The 25,805-nt window shown below is 37.4% G+C and overlaps 1 protein-coding gene across 1 annotated transcript in view; it reads right to left on the bottom strand.

The window, feature by feature from the left end:
• Positions 1 to 3,073: 3,073 nt before the first annotated feature.
• TFPI (tissue factor pathway inhibitor) overlaps positions 3,074 to 25,805 on the bottom strand; it is a 34,262-nt gene continuing 11,530 nt past the window's right edge. The window contains exons 3-9 of the mRNA XM_027665551.1: positions 21,216 to 21,416; positions 14,639 to 14,677; positions 11,919 to 12,095; positions 10,756 to 10,851; positions 10,171 to 10,263; positions 3,961 to 4,143; positions 3,074 to 3,610 (exon numbers count right to left, since the gene is read on the bottom strand). Of these exons, the coding sequence (XP_027521352.1) occupies positions 3,513 to 3,610; positions 3,961 to 4,143; positions 10,171 to 10,263; positions 10,756 to 10,851; positions 11,919 to 12,095; positions 14,639 to 14,677; positions 21,216 to 21,416 (887 nt within the window). The 3' untranslated portion in view covers positions 3,074 to 3,512. The remainder of the gene's footprint in view (positions 3,611 to 3,960; positions 4,144 to 10,170; positions 10,264 to 10,755; positions 10,852 to 11,918; positions 12,096 to 14,638; positions 14,678 to 21,215; positions 21,417 to 25,805) is intronic.

The following is a 25,805-nucleotide window of genomic DNA, read 5'->3' as shown; positions in this document are numbered from 1 at the left end:
CCCTCTCGCGGCATCCCGGGGGATAAACAGAGCCGCGGGAACCCCTCCAGGATTTAGTGTTGGATAAAGAACTCCTCATGGATAAAGTGTTATCATCGCGGGTGAACAACCAGGAATTGTAAACGCGTATTCCACTTCACCCGAACCTGGTTTTTTTTTTTCCTCTAGAGATACTGCTGAGAACAACCAGTTATGAGACATAACCCTCATGTCAACTTCTGCTGGATTCCAAAAACTGGATATGAGAAAAAGAAAACCTGCTAAGTTTAAACAAAGCCTTGGGCTGACAGAGACTGGGGAAAAACCTCCATCTGGAGAACAGACAAGGATCCATTGATGTCATGGAATGTCCTGCCCAAGCCTGGAGGAACCATGCCCTGATCTCATCAAACCTGAGCAGAAAACCCTTCAGGTTTTCTCTCTCTCGAGTTACCTGGCCTCCTCTGTAAAATCCCCCAAGTTGAAGTGGGTTTTTCCCATGAGGTAATTCCTAAGACCCAAAAGTTTGTAATTTAGGATTTCCCCTTACCTCATCTTTGTAAACCACCCCCCCAAGTTTAATACCATGAATATGTAAACCCCCCTGTTAAATATGTAAACACTGAACCCTTCAAATGTGGAGTTGTGAACCCAATAAAGGATTCCAGTTCCTTGCCTCCAAACTGGGATCGTGATAGCATTATTGACACACTACAAATTTCAATATGTTTGACAGGTGGGACCTAGAAAAATAAAGATTTCCTCAAAATGTAAAACCAAATCTATCAGCTTTGCTGTTGCAGGTGGATTGGAGGTGCAGAGAGAGATGTTGGCTCAAACGAACTGGAAATAAAACAGAAGCAGGGGGCAGAAAATAAAAAGGAGAAACAGGAAGGTGTACCAGTGAAAACACAAGGAAAAAAGAATGAATAGAAAGACATTAAATTATTTCTCAAAGATATTTTGCTTCATCATCTGCACGGATTAAGGGCACATAGCAAGTTATTGCAGGTCAGATGACATGTGGGAACTCACCAAACCTCTGTAAAATTGCTTCAGCTTGTTGGCTTCTTATGATAGAGCTGGGGAGAAATCTCACAGCACCCTACATAATTCCTCCAGAGCAGACTCTGGAATGAAATGACTGGATGGACTCCAGTTAATTGGAACTGTACAGTCACTGTAACACCTTAACATAGCTTCATGTTCTGATCTCTTCACTATTCTGTGATCTGATTCCCTTCTTTTCCCCATGTCACTCTTCAGTTATCCCCCCTACTACATCCATCCTTTAATTATCTTTGGGAAATACACAGATCTCTTTCTTTACTCTCGCATTTGGTTGTTCTGCAGATACCTGGGATAGAGGAATGAAAAGAAGTGAATGAAGGGCACAAAAAGAACTTGTGATGTTGGTGAAGATCATATCACACTGTAGGTTGGACTTTTTATGGGGAAAAAACTAACTCAATGCACTGTAGAGCTAAACCAAAACAAGGCAGGAAGACAGCTGGGTAACTGCAGGGCAGCCAAACAGAGTACACGCCCCAAGAGCAGCGTGCACTCTCAGATCAGTTTTTACACTGCCTACAACATCCCAGTTTTCATTCTTATTGCACTGACAAGCCTGACAGACAAATCACTTCGTCATGTTTTCTTAGTCAATTGAAACAGAGGTGCTTTTGGGATGCTAGAACTCTAAATTTTATTCTGCATCAACAATGACATAAGAGATCCCTCACTGGATCACTTGTTTAATTTAGGACAGTGTAAGTAGTGGATGGGAAAGGAGTGGGGGAGCACCTGTTAGTCCTGTCCTAGCTACAGCAGTCCTGGGAGAAACCTGCACAGTCTTGGGAGCAACTGAGGACTCTCAGTGAGAAGACCCTGTTAGTTTGCAGCAGAGTTCAGCAAGCAGGAGGCTTATGAGAATGGGGAACAGCCACAGAGCCAGGTTTCTTCTGGGACACAGAGGATGACTTTTCCTAGGCTTCCAGGGTACATTTTGAAGGTGCTGAATTCAGGCAGCCAGGGACAAGGCACTGGACCAAGAGGGAGCCTGAAGGAGAGATACTGCCATGAAATGACCCTCAAAAGAGACAATCTGCATACAAATTAATCTATTCATTGCTATCTTTTATATCTATTGTCTCATTCAGAATATTCTGTTTTAGAAACTCCATCATTCTAGTTTACAATCTTAAATCTTACAAAGCTCACAATTTTTTTACAAAGTATTCTTGGTGGGACTGCTTAAAGAAACACCATGGACAAACCCCTTCCCCTTCCTCCCAACCACTGCAAGGCTGTGATCAGAGTCCCACCACAGCTGAAAACCTCACCAGGTTTAGAGCTGGAGTCACAGTTGGGCAGAGGACACTGCCCCAGAAACAGCTCTGTCCCCAGCACCTTTATTTAGGCTTGATGCTGAGGAAAAAGGCACCTTAAGGAAACACTGCCATCACCAGTGCAGATCCCTATAAACACTGGAGCTCTCTGAATGTTGCACTCCTGCTACTAAAGAAGGAGTTTAATTCTCTTTTACACGAAAGCTGTAGAAGATGTTTTAGTTTAACACACTTACTTCAGCTCTGTCTCCACTTTAAGGTATATCATGTGATCTGGCAATTATGGAAATTTTGATACCAAGAGCCCATGAGAAATCATTATTATGACTAAGAATGGAAGATTAGATGTTTTTACTCCCTTCACCATAAAATTTACACAAGGAGAGCTGCCCAAAATTCTGGATAAAATTTCAGTGTATTAATATCTCACTTCTACTTACCCTCTCACTCTGATATTTAAAATGCATAATTGCCTACATTTTCAGCAGTAAAGCTTAGCCATGAGTCTAGTTCAGTAACAAGGACAAAAGTCAGTGATCCCAGCATCTATATTTTTAAATCATTGCAAATATTTGCCACATTGCTTCACACATTTACAGCTTTAACTGTAATCCTTTTATGGGTATTGGTGTGTTAATTCTGATCTCACATTCATTTTACAATACTGTAATTATATGCATTTCAATGGAATTAAATCTAGCCTGCATAACCTAAAATAAATGTGATTAAAACAAACCCAGTGTCTATTTCCTCTTTATAGCACAGACTTATCTTTTAATCATGGATTGAAACAATCATGTTTGACAAGTGATGATTCTTTGACAGGCATTATGCTTTCTTTAGCACAAAAATAGAACTCAAAAAGAATAATGGGGTAATAAAGTGAATTTGAATCTTATCTAGATTTTAACCATTATGAGTTATATACTCACACAGTCTGTTGACTTGTTGCAGCTCTGACAATTATATACAACCAAACTACAATTTAAAAGCCTTTATCAAAGTAAAAGGTAACATTTATTAACATGAATGAGGAATACACAATAAAAATTTAAGCAGCTTAATAATATATAATCAAAATAATCAGGACAGTAAATATATTTTAGTGGTGTACACTGAAGGTTTTCATTCACAGGTAAAGAGTAGTTTACTTCACGTTTCCATAAAAATCAAAGTTGTATTCTTTCAGGGATGATTTCCTCTCCCAGAGCCTTTTACTGACTCTTTCTTTCTTTTCTTCTTGATTTTTATTAACTTTCTTCCACCTCGTTTCTTATTGAATCCTAAAGGTAAAATGAAGTAAGATTAGAAGACATCAGAAGATTATCAGAAATAAGAGAAAACTCATTTCAATAAATCTCCTTAAAAAAAAAAAGAACATGGTCTTACCTAAAGCCTCCATATGCCTGACCAATGTCAAGTTGTCTTATTTCTGTTCTTTGTACACTGTACTTTACTGTCCATCTTTCTCTCTCTAGCTCTGCCTCTCCTCTGATTTCCTTTTTCACTTTCCTAAGACTTTCAACTCTTACATTTTATCAGGCCCGTACTTACTACTGAAAGCAGCAAGACTGTGTCAATGTGCATAATATTTACCTCTTGTGACAGTCTGGGGCAGTATCACTTCCCATACCTTTCTTGCAGATCCTCAAACACGACTTTCTGGAGGTGAAATTGTTCTCATTCCCACCACAGCCGCTGTAGCTAAATGGGTGGCACCTTCCACTCGAATGGTTGTAGAAAAATCTCAGCTCTTTGGCTCTACAAAGTCCTCTGTCCATAGGGGTCATGCAGAAAGAAGGGATAGGAGGTGGTCCTAGAAATACCAAGAAAAAGAAGGTTAGAGACTGCAGTGTATCAGTTTTCTGCTTCAATATTATTTGAAATTTATGCAGAATTTACCAGTAAATTTAATTCTTCCTTCCTGAAAATCCAGGACACTTTACAAATAAGCGTCTCTGTATTAACAATTACAAAAAATAGCACAGTAAATGTTATCCTGCCTTTGAATTTCCAGCAAAAGCTTACCTGAGAATTACAGCTTTACCTATACAGTTAGTGAAAAAATTGCCTTTTCTCTTACAGGAGGTAGCACTCAAATCAGTTAGAGGAGGTTCAGTATTAGCAAGTGAAGTGAATTAAAAGAAACCTGGACAGCTTTAAGAATATGGTGAACATTTCTGATAATTAATGGAGGGAATTACTGCTAGACATTCTGAAACCAAAAAGAAGGTAAAAGTACCCAACATTTCCAATGTAAGATTCAGAACCTTAACATTGTGGGGTTGTTGAATGACCACAGAAAGCTTGACCTAAGTAACAGAAGTTGGTCTGTGGGAAAACACTGAGCACCTACAAAAAAATAGCTTGTAATTCACAGAATAAAAAAGGACTGAATGTGAAGAATAAGTGCACAAATCAGGGAGCTGCTGGTGTGTTAGTGCTGCATTAGTGTTTTACCATTCCAGGGAGCAGGCTGGGGTTTGTTGCTCCACGGTCGCTGCAAGTGAGAGTTTGAGAACTGAAACTCTGGGAGGTGAACCTGAGGTATCCAAAGTGCCTGGGCACTGGAACAAACCCAAGAAGCAAATCCACAAACTTGAAAGAACTCCATCATCTGTTGCCCTGGAGTGACTCACATACAAAATGAGAACTGGTACAAGTGATGCACAGGAAGCAAGAAGCTGAGTGGGAGCCACTCTGCCACCAGTGCAGGATCCAAAGGAGTGAGGAGTGCCACTTTCCCTCAGGAAGCAGCAGAATTGAGGGAGCTGAGATCCAAGTGCATAAAAGGAAATGTGAAGCCTCTTGCAGATACAAAGCCAGGTAGAAGTGGTTCAGTGGAAAAACAAAGTAAAATTCTTAGGGAATAATCTGGGTTTCAGCAGAGCTGAAGAAAATCTGTGGCCAAAAAAGCTGGCGAGTTGCTGAAAGCAAGAAGTTATGGATTAATCTGGACAATTCAAGAGGCTAATAAGAAAATATCCAGAAATGACATGATACATCTTATGTGTTTTATGTGTACTACACCTGCTAAAGAAAGTTTATTTGACAAGTATAATAATAGCTGAACTGTCCTGGTGAAAAAGTATGAACAATTCCTGAGGAATAAATAGAATGGTGATTTATGGAAAGCTAAGGCAGTAAAATGAAATTAGTAACATATTTGAAGGTGTTTTAGCAACATCATACTATCCAAAAAAGAATTCTGAAATTGCAAAATGGGGTGAGTTGGTTTTTCAAGATAGACTAAGTTAGTTTCAAGTTATAAAATGATTACTACTTAATTTCTTTTTATAACTGTGACATTGCCAAAAGACTAAGTTTCACTCTGCATCCAGAGTAGAAGTCCCCAACATGATACAGTGTATATTAAATCTACTGTTTTATTTACAGTGAGGATGGTAGTTAAGTTCACCAAGGCAATGCTTTTGGTACTGCTCTATCTGAGAACTCCTGGGTGTGGGATAATTTAATTTCTCTCTAGCTAGAGAGGATGTTAGTTTTCAAAGCAAGTGTTCAGCGACATTAAAAACAAGCTTACCTATTTTAACCCAATAATTTCTGAACCTAAAATGAACAAGAAGGCTTGCCAGTGAGGAAAGGGCCAAACAGCACAGGTTTGCTAATTATAGAAGAGAATTTAAATACACACTTCGTAATATGAATTACTTATCTGTTGTGTGGAATTCTCCAGTGAGTCCACAGTCCCCTCATGAAGGAGCTCTCACAATGACTGCAAGCTTTGGGGGAACCATGGGCTGCCTATGTGTGAACAATGCTATGGGCAGAGAGGTGTCCAAATGCTATTCAGGATCCCTTCTGTATCCCTCCAAAAATTACACAGATCTTTGTCTAGATGATTATTAGTTAAATGCCCCAGACACAAAACACTGCCCCTGTTTATCTTCAGAATATTTGCCTATTCTTCACTCTCACAGAAGCAACCACAGAAGCAACCCAGGAAGCAAACCTCTTAATTTTGCCACATGGAGCCATTTTTTTCTATAAAACAATCTATGAAAATAAAAATTAAATTCCTCATCGTGATTTCCTGTCTGCTGAAGATCATAAAAATTATGAATTGATTTTAACATACCGACCACTAAAAGACCTGTAAGTTACTGCAAACACAAAATATGGACTGTGTCATGCCCAGCCCAACATCTCCACTGGCAGGACAATTTGTAAGCCTGTGAGCCAGGATATAAGCACAGTCACTGGAGCATTAGATTCAGGTAACTGTTCTCTGTTCAGCTCCAGCTTCCAACACTGTGCATTAGAGGTAACAGTAAGTTTAGATATTATGCCTGTTCTTGAGTTTCTGTCTCAAATATTTTGATTTTACAACCTCATTTTTCTGAGAGCTGTTGAAAAGTTCTCTCTCCTCCTCTTTCTGTGAAGAAAAAAAGAAAATGAAAGAAGCAAAAATCCCACAACCCACAAAACTACACAAAAAGGAAAGGGTACAGACTGAAAAGAGTAAAAAATAAAGTGTACTGCTATCATAATTGTTTTCCCCAACCTAATCATTAACAGGTTTATGAATTACAGATACCAACTTTATTGAGAGACTACTTTGACATAGAAATGCTGTTTTTACCTCTGTTTTTTTCTCAGTTTAAGTATGTTTCAGTAGTTGTTTTTTTTTCCCAGTGCAAGTGGCATTACTCATTACATTACATAACTCATTACATGTTAACATCAAGTGGATCATACAAACCCAGAAATTATTAAATCTCATTAAATGCTTTCTAACTTTTTTATACATACAGCTGCATGGCCCATCCTCTGGTCTTTGATGCAATTTCTGTTTATCCCAAATGTCTGATTTAAACCTGTTTTAAATCTCCAATATCAAGCTCATAAACTTGGCTTTGCAATGAATATTATTGACCAAAATCATGTGACATTGGTCAGGCCATGCACAGGTACAGGAAAAAACAATTTCATATAATTCAAATTCATATAAGCAAATGGCAAATGAAATCTTCCAAGCTTGGTTAGTCAAATACTTTCAGGTATAAGGTTTTCTTCTGGAAAATTACAATACTGTTAAATACACAGTGTTTCTCAGGAACACAACAATTCCATCAAAAACTTTTGAAGGAAATGAGACCTTGGAACCCATCTCACATGGAGTTTTGGAACTGGAGCTCTGAAGGAGCTTCTCAATCCGGTTTCAGGCTTTATAACAGCAAAATACAGTGTAGATTTTTCTATTATCTTTTATTTTTGTTACTCCTTTTTCTTGATGTTTTGACTGATTTTTGCTTTGGTGAGAGAACAAAACCCTAAACTGCAATATCTGATTTTTTTTTTTCTGAAAAAAATAGACCAATTAATTATATACAATCAGCAGTAGATAAAGAAGGTTATAGTTCTCACCTGTAAAAAGACTCTTGTGCCTAACCCTTCACTGCTACCTAAACAATCTGTGTGTGTGGTTTAAGATTCAACTCTTCTAATACAGTCTTTTTTTGGATCCCAGACACCCCCCTCTCGGTGTGAATGGATGACAATGAACTGCTAATTAATCTCACTACAAAAGAAATTTGAAATTATCTTGGGGAGCAGGGTGAAAGAGAACACAATGAGCACTATTTCTCACTAAACACAGGTATGTCACTTCCATAAAGCTTCAGATTTATTGCCAGGTTTGCTTCTGTTTCTCATTTCTGCTCACAGCAGAGCAAAAATAAAAGAATCTTCAAGGAGCCAAGCTCGAAATCAAGAGTCATCTGCACTTGAGAGTGCTCTGCAGGTATAAATTGGTCCAGATCCACCGCAGCAAACAGAGCTCTGCCAATTCACATCAGCAAAAGGTGTGACCCTGACTCGGAGAAGCACCAACAGGACCCACATCTGTGTGCTATTCAGCATTTGCCGAGCAGAAAATTGACTTTTGATCCTCTAACCCACTCAAAACTCGCAAATCAAACGTAGGTAAAGCACTTTCAATTTTCTACCACAGATCACTTTATATAATCTAAAAATGAAGCTTTGATTCTTAGCTTCAATTTTTCTTAACTTCTCCAGAAAAAAAAAATTATTTTAGATATTGCAGCAGAGTAAGACCAGAACAATCTTCACCCTCTGAAGAAAGTTCACTGCTGGAAGTCCTAGAAATTTCATGTTTTTACGTATAGTTTGTTTAGTTTGGCCACAGAACAGTTTAAGTTTCTGAAGATCAAGAACTATGCTGGAAGTCTAATAATCTTATGTTGTTACAGAGTTACACATACCACTAAGAATATGGGGTTTTTTTCCTGAAATTAAGATGGAATAGCATGTCAGTTTTGAGGTAAGGTATTCTATGAGAGAACTCCTTGCAAAAATGTTTTATTTTTTTCTAATAGTCTTAATTTAATTTTTATGAATTAATCACATGAAATTAATTTAATTTAATTGACTTAATGTAAATTAATGAAAGTAAATGTAATTTTTTAATGTTCTTGTAAAAAAAACCTTAAATATAGATAGCCAGGCCAACATACATGCAAAATAGACATTACAGTGGCAGATCAGCTACCCTGACCCTACTGCTGCTTGTTGCCAGACCCCCTCTTCCATCAGTCCTCTCTTTCTCTTACTCTCTCCTCTCACTCTCAAAATCTGCTGTGCAGGAAAATTCTCTATTTCTGACACAGTCAACCCCGTTCCATTTCCTCTGGGAAAACATAGTTAATCATGCTCCTTTCTTGGTACAGGTTAGTTGTTTTGAGAATTTGAGGATTCATATTATGTCTAAAAAACTTCAAGGAATGTGTATGCCCGAATGCCCCTGGACTTATTACCAGACCTCAAGTAATTCACATATTTTTCAGTAAAATAAGTTGCCAAAAGCTTTACTGTTTTATATTCATTTGAATAACAGAGGGCATTGATGTTTTTTATGTGGTAAACAAACAATATTACCATAACAGAAATTTATACCAACCAAACAGTACATGTGGATCACAGTGCAGGCAAAAAATAAGAGTACAACACACATTCATGCTTTATTAGACACACCATTCTAAGCAAAGAGCACGGGAATGTTATCCTACATGCCCATTATCTTACAGAACATACGAAATGCAAAAACCTCAATGAATCTCTACGCCACCACTCAGTCCTCAAAAGTACAAGTGAGTGTAAATGCAAAAAACCAACATAAATACTTGGTAAGACCGCTCAGGCTCTTTCCAACTGTTTGTTGTTTCCTCTTGCACGACTGTGGATCATAAAAATGACATGCCTCAAAATTCAAACACCCTTTACAGTGTGAGCAAGCACCAGTCATCTACAGTGGACAGTGTCCAGCTGCAGAAACTGTTAAAGCCTCTCCCTCCCCAGGAAAGGTCCAGAGTCTCATCTGCGTTATCACACATAGTGCAAAAATACCTTGAAGCCACACAAAACTAATTAACACTCAAACCAAAACTGAGTTTAATATGGCCCCAGTGAAAATAAAAATATTATGGTACTATATATATTATACTACTCCATACTCTAAAATCCAAATACGGTTCTTTTTTAATGGATAAGAGGAGCTTTAAATCACTTGCCCAATAGATCATCACAAAAATATTAATTTTGACCAAAAGAATTCTGCATAACAGTTTTTGCTCTTTTTGTATTAATCAGACCTTCTGGAAGTGCTCGCTTTTCAAGGAGAACAAGATGTGGTCAGTCTTCCACTTTCTATATTTATAGAAGATCTGTAAATAGCAATGTGTTCCTTTGCTTTGACTTTCTCTGCTTACCAAATCCTTTGACATGGATGAAAGCCTATTCTTTAGTCTTGGATATATCAGAAAACGGGTGGAAATGGAAAAGCAATCCCTGTAAAAAAACTTACCAAAAAAAATGGGAAACGGGTTGTGCTCCTCCTTTGGGGAACTGCTGTTCAGAGCGTTGGAATTCTCGTTTGGAGCAGTTGGCAACAAATTTACTAAAAGAAAAAGAAAAGTAGAAGCGAGTGTGAGGTGTGAAGCAGTGATGGGTTAACGAGACACAACCAAGCCCTGGAAATCAGCTACGATTGGTACCCATTGGCCTTACTCAATGCCAGCACTGATGCAACCTAAAGAGAACATTTCTTTAAGTCCCAAAGCCATAGAAAGCTGAGGTTGTTAAGGCAACTTTGGGATGGGTTCATTTTTCTTCTTTAATTTTACTATGTAAGATTTAAATCAAAAATGGTTTGGCAAGGTTATTTTTATGTTGCCAGCAGACATTCTAACCTTTGAATTTGTAAGTTTTTCTCAAAATATTGTGTTACTGACTAGAAAGTGGTTATGGAGCAAGTTTTAGTGTTAGTGACTTCACTGTGCTCATGTATTTCAGCTGACACACGTCTTTAAACAAATGGGAAAAGGAGTGGACAAACCAAAGAGCATCTGCATTAAAGAGTTAATTACAAACAGCAAAAGCAAATTATTACCAAAAATCCCAGGGAACTCTTCAGGTTCTTCTACTGGGGAACTACTGTTCACAGTGTTAGGATGCTCTTCAACTGTAACAATTGGCAATAAGTTTGCTAAATGAAAAAAGAAAGGAAAACAATCAGGGGGAAAAAAGAACCCAAATTGGTATTAATGATTCAATATCTCAAAGATAAAAACTTTCATCTATTTAGACCATGGCAACGACCCTTAATCCTCTGTTTCTTCTTGGGTATTCGTACAAATTTACAAGGAGGTGTTATTTCAGACTAAAGTCAGGGGAAAAAAAATTATTCTGCAGCTTTTAGTCCAAAAGGTAAAAGCAGAATCAGAACCCAGGAAGAAATATTTCAGCAAAGGTAGGGAAAGAGTCCACGGCTCTAGAGGTATAGTTCTTTAAAAAATATCTAAAAAAAAAAGCTTAGTGGGTCTTTTCTAGTCCAAGTGTGAATAAGCTCGAGTTCCCCTTGCCAAACTGAGAGATTGTGAAACAGTCCTGGAAAAGGGTCCACTAGAGGCAAGAGAGATAAAAGGGTCTGGAGGCTCTCGATGGGAATATGTATTCACCCTAGGAATAAAATGAAGTATTTTGTAAGGGGAGAGGAGTTCTGAAGGTTACTGTATCCTGGTGTAGAACAATTCCTTGGAACTGGTGGGACAAGGAAGTGGTTGAAGGATCTGTGGTCAGTCTGAATGGCTGTTTTGTAGCCTAAGCTGCTCAGCCAGCTCGTTCAGAAGTGAGGGACAGGTCTCCCATGATTCTTTGGTGGGAAATTAGGAATTTACAGTAAGCTTCTAAGACTAGAAATTCTTTTATGGGCACCTCTTTCCACTGCAAGACTTGGTTTGAAAAGAATAAATGCGGATGCGTGGGTTAAAAAATATAAATTAGTGCTTTATGACATTAAACTGGCAGATTTTAGATCAGTTGTCATGAGAAAAGTAAAAAAAGGGATCCTGTAATATTAAATAGTGCCTACCAAATATTTGAGTCCAAATATTCTTAATTGAGGTATTTTTATTCTAAAATATGTACAATTACTGTCAATTTTATTGCCACCTCGTGGCACCCTAAGTTGCCTTTTTCCCATGCAAGATGCCTTCGAAACACAGCACTGTTTACGCAAGAGTAAAGCTGACAATAGTGAAGGCAACAACTTACAGTTTTCTTGGCAGGTGGTCCGGCAGTCTTCCAAATTCTTGAAGTTGTTCTGGTTTCCCAGGCACCCCCCATACTTGAACACTTCACATGACTTTGTCTCTCTGTTGTAGAAATACCTGGTAAAATAACCTCGGCACACTCCGGGGTCTTTGTCGTGGAAGCAGAAGTCAGGCTTTTCTGCAAACAATGGGAAATGATGAACAAAGTGGGAGAATCAAAAGATTAACACACATTCCAAGACAACAACAGAACTGGAGGAACTTTATAAAATCAACCTGTAACTTTGGACTAAAGGCCAACTACAAAATAACTGCTACTTTATTGTTCTGTATATAACACCATAATATTACGTGGAGCATTATAGGGACACTTTTATTGCTTTTTTTTTTTTCTTTTCAAGTAGCCAGTAAATTACATCTTGGAAAATGACAACTAATGATTCTTTCAAAGTTTCCTCCAACGTTGAAGCTTTAACCTGAAAAACAGTTTTTATTCTGATCTAAAAGGCCTGAAGCTCAACTGGATCATTTGCATCTAAGCACACATTCGTGTAATTCATATAGTTGTTTTAGTAAATGTAACTGTGAATTATAAAGAAAGCAATGTCAAAATAGAAGAAAAAATAATAATAAATAATAATAAATAATAATAATAATTTTAAAAAAGACAAAAAAGAAAAATACTAGCAAAGTATTTTTTCTGTAGTAATTGACTGTTATAAAAGGATACAGAGACAGAGCAGTTATTCTATAATTTTGCAGTCCCAGTTCTGAGTTTGCAATCAGTAACTACAATATCAACCAAGAAAAAGTTAACAAATGAATACTGTGTAACTGGACTGAGTATCACAGCGTGATATCACGTCTTTTGGCAGGGAAGAAAAGCACACAGCCACACAATAATCCCTGAAAGTCAGCTTCTCACCATATTCCATTTTTTCTTAAAATTATATTCTAAAAATAAAATCATGGAAACTATAATAAACCATCTGCGAAGGCGTTCTCAAATTCTTGCTAGTAGATACTTTGAAATATGATTCCTGTCTGAGCTGACTTGTGGAGAAAAATCTATTTAGCCATCATATAAGATAATCATATCAGATGTGGTATATAAAAGCCTTCCTTACCCGTAAAAATTCACAAAATATTGAGATTAAACAGGGAGCAGTGGGTTGCCACTTTAGTAAAAATTATTACAGAACAATTACTTTGAAGCTCCTAACACTTTTGAAGTAGATTATTGAGTTTCAAAGAAGTTAATCCTATTACATCTACTTTAGCTAAATATATATTCAAATTCATTGCTAGAACAAGGTTATTATTAAAAGTAATTAATGCACATGATATATTTATATAAAATATTATTACAGCTCCTAACTAGTGCTTTTCCAAGAATCAGTTGGCAATATCTTGTATTCCAACTGTTATAAAACTTCACGAACAGCAAGAAATAATTTTCAGAGATCACATGTAAAATTAAATCATTTAAATGTTCTTGGATAAAGTAACAAAATCAATTAATTTTGATTGCTCACTACAAATTTCGTTCTCTGCAGGAGACAGTTACAGAGACAGGTAAGACTCTCCCAGAGCTGCACCTATTCTATATTAGGAGACCACAGGAGCTAAAATTCTTTCATCAAATATTGCACAACATTGTGAAATAACAGAAAGATTCTTAGACAGATATTAACTGGAAAAGGAAGGCAGACAATAATACGGGTATGCAGACTACAGGATTATGACTGATTCTTAAAAACAGATGTTCTTCATTTAAGAACATCCTTATATTAAAATGGTTCTTGCAGAAAAGGGAAATTAAGTCCAAATTAGGTGAGCTCACATCTAACTTTTACAGCCACTTTTGAAGAGAGAATTCATGAAGGCAATATAATCCTAACCACACAAAGCAGTATTATACTTCTAAATGCCATGTCTTTCTCCAGGGACTCAATATGCAAGACTGCATTACTGGAAACAATAGTAAACATGCAATAATGTTGATGGCAGCCATGAGCTGAATTTAACAGGATATGTTCTGGTTTGTCATTAAAAACAGGGAACTAGGGTCAGCCCTTAAAGGAAGCAGTGCCAAAGTTTGCAGCATCTGTGGAAAATAAACTTTAGTAACTTCCATAGCATAGAATCATAATTTTATTTTATCTTTTTTTAATGATTAGGAATGGAAAGGACAGGAGAAAACAGAAGAGAAAACCATCATCTCAGCATGAAAACCTGCAAAATAACGTTCTGCAAAGAGAAGGGATTTGCTTATGTTCTATTTCAAAATGTATGTGCAAATCCTGGCATTTCTACAAGTTGCTAAATGGACTCCCATTCAAGCAGTCACAAGTGGAAGGAGGGATGAAGGAGGGTAAGCAGCAAAACAGCAAACTGTCCCTTCAGGAGTGGGAAACTTGCTCCTCTGTTGGATGTATAATTAGGGGATCTGCCCTAACCTCTGGTGGTTCCTCCACAGATAAAGCTTAAAAAGTTCTGTTTCAGACTGATTTTTTTTCTCTATTTTTGCTAACAGTGGAGTAAGCTTTTAGCTTGTTCTCAAAACACACTGAAGATTCAGAATAAGAACTCACTTTCATCTTACATTGCTGTTTTTGTTAGGAGATAGCCTGGAACAATACACAAATAATTTAACAAAAGAGGCTAATAAATAGCTTGTTGTTGTATAAGAGTCTTAGGTCACTATGTAAATGTAATTACCTTTCTTAATTCGTGCTGCCACCTTCTTCCCAGACAATTCTGCAATATAAATTAAAAAAGAACTATTTAGGAAAGGCAGACATGCTAAGTCTCACCTGTGATGCCATTGAGTTTGGCAGTGACAATGAGCACTGAGGAGGAAGAATTCAACAGCTCTTCCCTTTCTTTTTCCTCTTTATTAGAGAAGTAGCATGAAAGCTTGTTCTGGAGGGCTGAAGTATGATTTCCTCTGTATGAGAAGTCCTGCTAGATTGGAAACCTGAGGGTATGGAATGTACTGAAATCAAACTATTCCAATATTGAATTGAACCAGGGAATTAGTGTTCTTGGATCCAAAGGCCTCATTATGTAGTCTTACTTCTCTAAAGAGGAGTAATTAGCAGACTAACAACCCAACTGCTGTAGATCCCGATGCTGCTCGTGGCTTTGCACAGGATCTGTGAGACATTAAGACTTCTCTCCTGCTATCCAATTGCCTTTGCTGTGCTATGGAGTGCCTGAGTGAAGTTTTCATGATGCTGTTTGTGATATTAAGGCCCATTCAGCCAAGTATCTCCAATTGTCTTTAGGGTTGTATGGGTGACAAGTTGTTTGCACTGTTCTCTCAGGGCACAATCAGCAGTGCAGAGGTTGCTATTGTCATTTTTAATGCAGGAGCCTGGGTTTTATCTTATTAGCTCAATGAACTGGATAGCTGAACGCAACCTCAAATTCCTTTTCAGTGATGGAAAACAAATCTTCTTCCCCTTCTAGGAGACTCTCCAATCATAAAATTACAAAGGAGTCCATGGGTAGATTGTCTCAACCAATGCCTACGAAAGGCTGACAAGAGAATAGCGACCAAGGAGAGCTGATACATTTTCTGTTATAGAGATACTTTGCAAGGCAAATAAAATAGCAGCTTCTGGACTTCACCTCTTAATTGCACTGCTTCATAATTCTAGTTTTGTATCGTACTGCCCTCATGTGCTATAATTCCACCATGGTTTTCTCTGGAAACATGCTGGTGTTGCATTTTCAAAGCAAATCTGTGAGGTACAGATTCTGTCGTGATACATTTTTCCTTCCACCTTTTGGACAGTGCAGCTGGAATCCTTTAAAAAAATATTACTTAAAGGCATGACATGCACTTTAGAGTGACGTAACATTTCTCGACGCGTACTTCCAGCTTTTCCTTTAGTAGGAGTTTTTGCCTTCAGCATTTAAATGTTTAAACCCATGACCTAAACTACAGACACACACCAGGTCATCTCACTAATCTCACTCAGCTGTCCCCTTCAGGGCAAAACCAGCAATCATATTTTGGCATATGATCTCTACTCTTCTGGCAGAGAACAGGAGAAATTTATTGTGAGTTTATATAGGCCTAGAATCTTTTAATCTCACTACCATGTCAACAGTGTCTTTTTGCTTCTGGTCTCAGTTAAAACACCAAATCTATGTCTGAGTTAATGTCTTCTTTGTAAACAAACTGCATTTCTGAGCAGATTTTCCCTATAAATAATGGACATTAGGATTGCTGTCATGACCAGAACCATTTATCAGTAATTATTTTCCCAAGTTAGAAGGTTAAGTAGCCTAAAATATAAATTCACTGCCTTGAAAATTAGGACCTTTTTGCTAGTGATGACACCTGTGATCCTACTTATATCCAGTAAACTGGATATAAGTATCCAGTAAATGAAGCATATAGGTAAATGCCTCTTAAAATTAGGTTTTTTATTCCCTGAAGGGGTGAGTATTGGGCACAAGAAACAAAAAATACAGCTGATTTCCAGGAAACTTGAGTCAGAAGAAGGCTTCTTGAATCTGAACACTGTCTTTGAGAGTGGCCAGCCTGCAGCTGGGCTCTCTGAACTCTGCTGTACTGATCTCAATCAATTCTGTCTTTGGTGGTTCATTCATTCAAAAAACGTTTAAAGTTACCCTGATCTGGTAATACACTTATGTTGGCTCATTTATTCTTGTATTTGAATATTGAAATTGAGTACTGAAAATCAAACACTTTGATTATTCACATTATTTCATCTGAATTCATATATATATATTACATAGCTTCCCATTAGCTTATTTTTATCTTGATCTTCACATCCTTCACAGTGATAATTCAGTATCTCAGATTTTTCTTTATTTTCAAACGCTTAAGTATCACTCATATTATTTTTTTAGACTGATTTCTTCAGTTACTAAATAGTGATCTTCCTACAATAATAAATATGTAAGTATAAGTAAGATGAATATAACTATATACTACAACACTGAACAGACAGAGCTAGCTTTAACGAAAAGAATTTACATAATTACATTGGTGTTTACTGAATTATGTTAGTAAAAGTGGTTAGCATTCTTAATTATGTTAGTAAAAGTGCTTTACACCTGATGGTTGACAGCATACTGTATATGACACCAAGCTATTTTATCAGCTGTTATTCATTCAAAGAATACAGAAATTATGAGCCTCTATTGTTCCAGTTCCTCCAAGCAGATGTAACTCTTGTAGAGTCTTGGATCCCTGTTATTCATAAACAGAAAACTAAACTTGGGCTGAGTATCAAGATGTAGACACTAAGCCAGTTCTCATTCTAAATAACTCTTGGTTTTATACTAGAGTTATGCAAAATATATGCCAGTACAGGATTGGGTCCAGAAGATCAGTCTCAGATCTTGATCCAACAAATATGTCAGAATCAAACCAAGACTATTATTCAAAATAGCAACATCAGATTGAAGAAATAATTTGATAAATCTTCGTGGCACCTGATCATGACTTTTGGACACTTAATTCCTAATTCTGCATCTATCAACCCTGCATTTTCCCCGTCATCCCTCTGTTTTAGCCTTTAAATTGAAATTTTGGACAAACACTCCAAACTACCAGCAAGTCACGTGTTTGGGATGAGATACTGGAAGTCCTGCAAACAACACTGCTCCAAGCATGGCAGAGATGCTGTGGGTCCAGCTGAAACCTAGAACTAAATATCAGACATAAATTACCAAAAACCACCCCGATGTCAGAAAAAGAAGAGTTATTTCACATCCTGGATTCCAAGTCCTTCTGACACTGAATAGTAATCAAAGAAAAACAATTTTCAATTTTTTAACTCGAGAGATTGTATTCATTAAACTTTGTGGAGTCATAACTAGAAACACATTAATCACAATTTTCTAAACAAAACACTGTAGGAGTGAAAAAGTGCCTTTTAAGTTTTGGGGGGGTTTGTTTTTGTTTTTTTAGAGTGATAATGTCAACACTAATTTTTAAGCTCGGATGTTTATATTAACTGTGGATTCAGCTACCACTTTCACTAATTTCTGGGCTGAAAATTTAATGAATGTGGAAAAAAACTTTTAAGCTGGTTGTCCAAAAGGGGAAAAAAAGTGTCTGTTAAATGCATGATACAAATTTACGACTCATGGAAACCATATGAAAAAGGAAAAGCTTGTCAGTCCAGAAAGTCCTTTTATAGATAAACAGAAAATTACTATGCAAAGAATTAATACCAAAGTTTGAATAATTAGTAACCATTTAAAATTATATTAATCTGACTTGAATGCTTCAGACAGGACTTTTGATGGGACAATTTGTAGCAATGTAAGAATAAAACAGCAGGAGTAGAAAAGGAGCAAAACAGTATTTTTGTGTTTGTTTTCTTTACTGGTTAAGCATAGCCCTGATCTTCCATTCCTCTGTAAGAATTTCTTCTTTGATTTTCTGCCCAGAAGTGTCATCTGCTCCCATGTAATAGTCTGTTATGACAAGTTTAAAACACTTTAAATGAATTCTGTCTTACTTTAATTTATTTTTTTTTTACACTCAGGTGTGAAGAATCCAAGATCCCAATAGTGTAGTCTGGAGAATGAACTGCACTGTGAACAACTTTTATCTTAACTAATTTTTAAAAAAACAAATAAAGGTAAGTGAGCACCAGAATAATCTGCACTTCTAGTAGTATCTGAGACTTCAACATAAAAAGAAAATGATTCAGTGGTGTAAAGATTCTTTCCCTTCTCAGCCAGTTCAAAAAGAGTTGGCTTCAGATCCATTTCAGATTCAAGTAGGACAGAGTTTTGTTGGCTTTTCTTGTGTGTGTTTGCATTTAGGGCAAGATATTTATATTCAGGAAGATGCTTTTCTCTGTGTCATCTTTTTTTATTTACTCTTTTTTTTTTTTTTTTACTTGAAATGCTAGATTACATTACTTAGGAAGTAAGGAATTGTGTGTTTCATATAACTCTTCCCTGATAGCATGTCATTTTAAGAGATACCTTGTTTTAATATCATTAGCACTGTGTTTACCCATGTATGACACTGAAAACAAAGCAAAACTGTGACTGATTATTGCCACTTCTTCCCTGGAGCATACCTGGTCTCTGAGACTCCTTAGGAGATCTTACCAGAAGCCATCAAAAGATAAGTCTAAAAATTAATCCTTAGAGTAAAATGCACTGAAGAACTGCCATTCACTTAAAAAAGTGGAGCCGTCTGATCTTTTCCACTTTGACAAGATGTGATTGGAATTTTGTGGTGTAGAGGCAGGTTGATATGCATGTATTTGTTTAAAAGCAGAACATAATTCAACAGAAATGCACGGTGGCACCAGCAGATCAGAAAATAGGGGTGAATGGTGAACAATGCCTTGACTTAGTGTTTGGTGAGTAAATAAAATACATGCGGCCTCCTCACTAGAAAGGTCAAAGGGAGCAAGGCCAGGGTTGCTTCCCAAAAGGATGGGTTTTCCTGTTAGCTGTTCTTCCAATACCTTCTAATCTTTGTGCCCATGTACAACATTTCAGCTTGAATTTTGCTGTTCTTTATAAATACAGTCCCTCTGAAGCCTTGTTGCCCTCAGCCACGCAATTCTGGCTCAGTCTGGGTAGGTAAGAAAGCTACCCTGCTTTACTCTATAAATGGCAAACAATACTGGAAAATGGCAATTCCTGGTAATTTTTATTAGGAAATACAGGTGTATTTGAAGCAGATAATGTAACAGATTTAAGGCCTGATATAAATATTGTGTAGACATGAATTCTGGAAAGGATAAAAAATAGGTAAGAGACATTTATGACAGTCAAAGCACGATGCTATAAATTAGCTTGTTGTATATACAGCCTGTATTGGTCAGGAAGCCCAAATAGGAGCTTCTGAAATCGACTTTCTAATCTGAAATTTCTTGCAAGTACTTTTTGGTAAGCTCTATGAACTTACTGTGCTAATCCTAGAAAACACAAATTTACATCCTGCAAATCAATTCAGTTCCTACAGCGCCTCAGCAGATTTCCAGTTTTACTGGAAGACCCAGGGCTACAATAAATTACGAAAACAGGGCAAACAAAATAACATCTACCAAGATCTGCATAGCAGGAGGGTGCTACCAGGGCATATCACTGATAGGCAGCAGAGAGTGACAATTTTCATCTGGTTGTGTTGCCCATCCCCAGGATAACCTGCTGAGTGTTCCCTACTGCTTGGAGTTCAGCACTGATGGCAAGATTTGCTGCTGGGCAAAGAATATGTGACTGAAAAATACCTTTTGTTGAGAATGAATCCTTCTAACTTACCTCCTACTCTAAGTAAATGAACATCCAATATAACACCTGGGAAAAAACCCACATAGTTGATATACTGCCTGAGGGTTGTTACACACCTTTGAGGACACCTTTATATGGATTTTTCTTTCAACTTTCATTTTCCCTTCCCTTTCCCCTTCCAATACATCCCTATCACTTCCTGTTTACACAGCCAGACACATTCTATCAAATTCCCATGAAAATAAAATCCATATTAGATATCCAGAGGAAACCCTCAATATTAGACTTTAATTCCTCCAGTCTCTAAACATACAAGCTTGTCAAATTTCTAGCTCCACTGGCATTAACTCCCAGTTTTAAGAGTCTTCTAACTTTCAGTCCTGTGAGGGCCTTGAACAGTGCTGGAAGCCTTACTTAATTACAAGGTTCATTTTAAATTCCAAAACCAGTATTCACAAGCCCCTTCGTGAATATTGTGCTGTGTATCATATGTTAAACTTAATTTTCCTTTTTTTAATGATTAATTGATGAGATTTCAATAAAACAGAGCTGACAAATGGCTGTAATTGACATTTTTAATGGGAATTATGTACCACTGTAGTTCTAATTATGTTGAAACATAGAAGATGTCCAAGATTTTGGACAGCTTCTATCAGCTTCTCAAGTGAAGGAGAAACCTGGGATCAAAAATTGAATTAGATACTCTGAATGCAACAGAGAACATCTGTGCTTCCCACCAGCTTAGCCCAGCCTCAAAATTAATTTCACATGGGTTCTAGCTAGAAACTAAGCTTTCTTGTATCGGTGTCTCTATTCCAGAGGTAGACTAAAACAAGTCTCACTTAAATTTCTAAATCCTGAGTGTTTGCTTGCAGAAGGTAAAATAATTCACATGACTCCAACCTACTTGGGAACATAATTAGAGGAACCACATTTCTGTATTAATGGGAACTGGAGAGAGCCTCTTCTTCCAAACTTCACGTGGTTTGTGAACAAGAACTAACAGATGCAAAAGAAATGACAGGAGGATAAGAGAATGGGTACTGGCCTGTTACCACACACTTCTTCTGACATTCTTCCAGCGTCAGGAAGTTGTTCTCGTTGCCGTGGCACCCACCGTACTCAAACACTTCACACTGACGGGTTTGAATGTTGAAGAAGTAGCGCACGTGGATGGCTTTGCACGGGCCATCATCTGCTTTCATGGCACACACCGAGTGCCCAAGTATCAGTGGGGGCAAAGCAGCACCTGTAATACAGGAGAGAAGCAGAATAACTGTTAGTAAGTTCGTTTGCTTATGTAGTGTAACCTCAATATGACAGTGCTCATGTTTTCTGCCAGAGAGGCACCACACCACATCTGTCTGCAACGCTCTGGACACACTAAACAGATGTAAAAACAAAAAACATCATCTGGGCTGCAACACAAATTCCATTCGATCAAACAAAATGTGTGGTTTCAATTTTCAACCCAAACAGCTCATATTATAAGCTTGAACTCCTCATCACAAACCTCTAAATAGCTACGGGTGGCGGCTTAGTCACAAGAGCTAGTGGGCAACTCTGAACGGCAAACACAGAGAGAAAAACCTGGTAGCTCTGAAAACACAGCGACAACCACGGCAGAAAGGATTCCTTGTGCTCTCTCCCGTGCACTTCTAACAGCGAACATCGCTCACGAAGACAACGTGAGTCGAGCAGAGCCCTGCAGAGGGCATCGCTCCACTGTTGAATGGTGCTGGACCGGGACACAAACCCAGCCCGCACCACTGAAAGGTCATCACACTGTATTTTTACTTTGACCTCGCTGTTCTTGCATCACAGCTTTCAAGAGCTAAGCAGACAAGTAGAACGTTAAGGGGAAACAGAACCCTGTGTTACCAAATCGCGTAATTTCTGTGTCTTTCAAATACGTTGTTAGGTGAGGGAATGTTTTGTAATATTTGTCATATGTATCATGAAAAACACCAGCCAGATTTTACACTGTCAATGTCTATAAGGAAATTCGGACTAACAACTGAGTTGCTGATGCTTCTCCCTTACAAATATATGGTTTAATATTTTTTTCCTGTTTTGCTTTTCTGATGAACTATTTTGCCCTGGAGGATTTTGAAAGCTCCACAGAGCTGGTGTGATTGCCATAGCAGCCAGAAGAACAGACCTGAATTTTTTCATTCATTCTCCCACAGCTAATTAGAATATTGATATCTCTTAACACGTGTCAACACACCTAACAGTGGCCCAGGAAACAGGAGACAAAACAAAGGGTGAGGACAAGAGTTTCCATGATTATTGTACAGCCCCCTACTATTACTAGATTAAGTTTCCAGTTTTAATTAAAATAATCTATAAAAATCAGACTTCATGACTTAGTAAAAAGAAAACCCACAGAACTAGAACATTGTTTTGCTACTTCCTAAGGTCTTTCCTCTGCAGTCCCAGGGACACTGTTAACCACTGTCAGATGTACTGACATCTGCTGTGAGCGTAATGACCAGCTGTGTCACACTTTTTGGCAACTGGACATTTATTTTCTTAAGAATGCTAGAAAGTTGCCATAGTTTGACTAAAATCTGTACCCTGTGAAATCCCCAGGGGCCAAACCCTCCAACTTTAGGCAGTAACCAAGTGACTGAAGAAAGAAGTCTCTGAGGGGATCGTCGGAACTGAATCATTCTTGTGTCTGGGAATAGCGAAGGAATTCTTCCCCTTTATTTTACACCTGGGAACACTTAACTCACACAGATGACAGAAAATGAGCTTTTCTTCTCAGATTAGAGCAGCAGATGAGAAGGCAAGCAGGAGGGTTTGACCAGTAGACCTGCATAGGCACAAATCTGCCTGTACTCATTTTACACATGGAATATAGCTCAAGAAAACTAATTCTTAGTATAAGGCCCCATCCTCTGCTCTTGAACACTGGAACAAATTGTTACGACTACATTTTAGGTCTTGCGTGAAGAGCACAGGATGTGACATTTAGAAAAGATGTCTGTCAGGAAGGCCAGTGAATATTCTTCAGCAGAAACATAGGAAGTTGGAACTCAAAGGAACGTTAACAGTTTCTTATCCAAGTGAAGTAAAATTCCCAGGACCTGATGCAGTCAGTTCCAAGATTTCATTACCCTTCTTGCAAGACAGGCCCTCTTTGTAATGTACCATCTAAATATTCTTATATATTAAATAATATTTTGCTTCCTTTATGCACAGAGAGAATAATTTAAAACCATATATTTGATTTTCTAATCTTGCAATTCAAGGCTCCTGCAGGAGTGAAGGTGGCCTCCTGCACTCTCAACCTTTAATTTGGGCCCTCCAGGTTTGGCTCCTGCCCAGGCTGCTTGAAGCCTTCATGGTGCAGCAGCTTCCTTGCACTCACTGCACCACTTCAGGAGCCCACCTCTGGTCTACTTTTTGTCTTTTGGAAGACTTTTGCCTCCTTTTAATTATGTCCATACTAAATAAACTAATTTCTTCCAAACTTTTTATCGGCCTTGCTTTCTAATCCTTTCATAATTCTTATTTGGATCTTTCCTATTAGTTGGATTACTGTTTAAGTGTGCTGCCCAGAGCTGACCGTAACCTAAAGCATTACCAGTGGCAAAGAGAGTGGAATAATTACTCTTGGGTTTTGTTGTTTTGGGGTTTTTTTCTTAATAGAAGGAAAAATCACTTGTGGTTTGTTTTTTTTTTTTTTTTTACAACATTGCATTACTTTTGCAATGCTCTGCAACTTCCATTTGCTCTCCAGCAAATGTAACCTTATTATAGAGCTGCTTCCACAGTTATTTTCCACCCTGTGTTTATGAATGTATCTATTCTCCTTTGTAAGTACAGCACTTAGCATTTGTCATAAAAAAAAAATGATTTTTAGCTTTCCAAACTGGATATGACCCTGTTGGATATTTATTAATCCAATTTAGGCATCTGGTTCAAATAAATTTAGGAAAGCTATATAATTATAGGACTGTACTACCCTAGACCAAGAATTTTGTCAGAAATACATTAAATAATTGTTACAGCTGATGCTCATTGTCACCCTAAAGTTATTACTTACCATGCTAAAATTGAACTAAAGCAAAGCAAATACTCCTCTCCCCTTTCTTTCCCCCCGTCCCCCTTGATTTTTTTATTAGGAAGCAGAAGTGGTGAATTAATGCCTCTAATCCTCTGACATTGATGCAAGTGAAAACAATACCTCACCCCCTGGCTGTAGGCACAACAAAAGACTTTAATTTGACTTTTGGTCTCATAAGGATAATCTGCGGGGCTGCTTGTTAAAAAGACCCCCTTTTAATTAAAAAATGAACTGATTCCTATCCTAAACCTGCAGTATAATAAATATGATGGACAAGGGTGTTATGGTGGAGTTGCTTCTCAGAACAGAACTATATAAATCAAGAAAACAAAGGTCAGAAATTATTCTGACTTTTAATGTTTTAGTTTGCTAAGGTTGTGTGTTCTCAGCCTTACATGAGTTTCTGTGGTTATCCTTAATTATAAATTGCTGTCATCTTCCCAGCCTTTTCTTGGAAATGTCTCCCTTTGATAAGTGATATCAATACTGAGCACCTTGCCACTGATGGAGAAGAGCTGTTGCTTTTCTCTCCATCTTTGTCAGTTTGACAGCTTCCCACCCACACACTGTTCCTTGTTTCCCACACTTTTAAGCAGGCACATTTATTCTTGGCAAACTTTCCCATACGAATAAAAAGCACATTCAGTTTGTGAGTCGTTTTTTGCCGACCACATAAGGTATTAATGAAGAGAATACATAAACTAGTTCTCTTTATACCATTCATTTTTTGTTATTATCTTTATTTGTTGGTGGAAAAATCCCTAGTTTTGCTGGAAAAGAACAAGTTAATAATACTTTTTTATCCCACTGCACTTGACTTGTAATCTTAATTATTACTGTAATTTAAATAGACAAAAAAACCCCACCTCTTAAATTCACAAAGCACTTTAACTCAATGTGGTCCAAAACCACAAAATTACAAATAACAGATGCACATAACTTATTTTCTCCTTTAATACCTGAAATTTATGGAATGTTAGGGTAAAATATGTCATTGCTTTATAACCATCTAACTTCAAAACTAAATGTTATCAATGAAACTACACTCTGCAAGATTTATACATTTAAATTCACTGAGCCCAGAATTTAAATCTTGAGAAACCACAAATATCACTTTAATAGCAACAACCTAAACATTTTATGAAAACAGACTAATGTGAAAATATTTTGTAAACACTGCAACTGAGTCGTCAGCAGTGACTAAAACAGGATCTTAGTTTAACTTCTAATAATCACATTTGATTGCTTTTTACTTTTGAATTAGAGCCCAAAAGTTCAACTGTTTCTCATACTAAATCACTTACTGGTCGCATAATCTTAAAGGATTGGTTGCAAAATAACCAGTGAAAAAAATAATGCCCAGTACAATGACTATTTCATTTCCTTGGGATTATTTTCTTATTGTCTTTTATGAACAAAGTAAATAGAGGAAAAAAAATCTAAGGCAGCAGATTTCTTGTTCTGGTGACAAAGTGTGCAAGGCAATTTGGACATTATGAACAGCAAGCTTAGGCTAAGGATTTATATAAGACTAAGAGTTGCAGGGTAAGGATAAATATG

The sequence above is a fragment of the Corapipo altera genome, unplaced genomic scaffold (genome assembly GCF_003945725.1).
Source record: "Corapipo altera isolate COAL_440 unplaced genomic scaffold, ASM394572v1 158, whole genome shotgun sequence".
In the NCBI taxonomy this organism is placed as follows: domain Eukaryota; kingdom Metazoa; phylum Chordata; class Aves; order Passeriformes; family Pipridae; genus Corapipo; species Corapipo altera.
The sequence above is the reverse complement of the archived record's forward strand: the minus strand, read 5'-3'. Positions and strand labels throughout refer to the sequence as shown.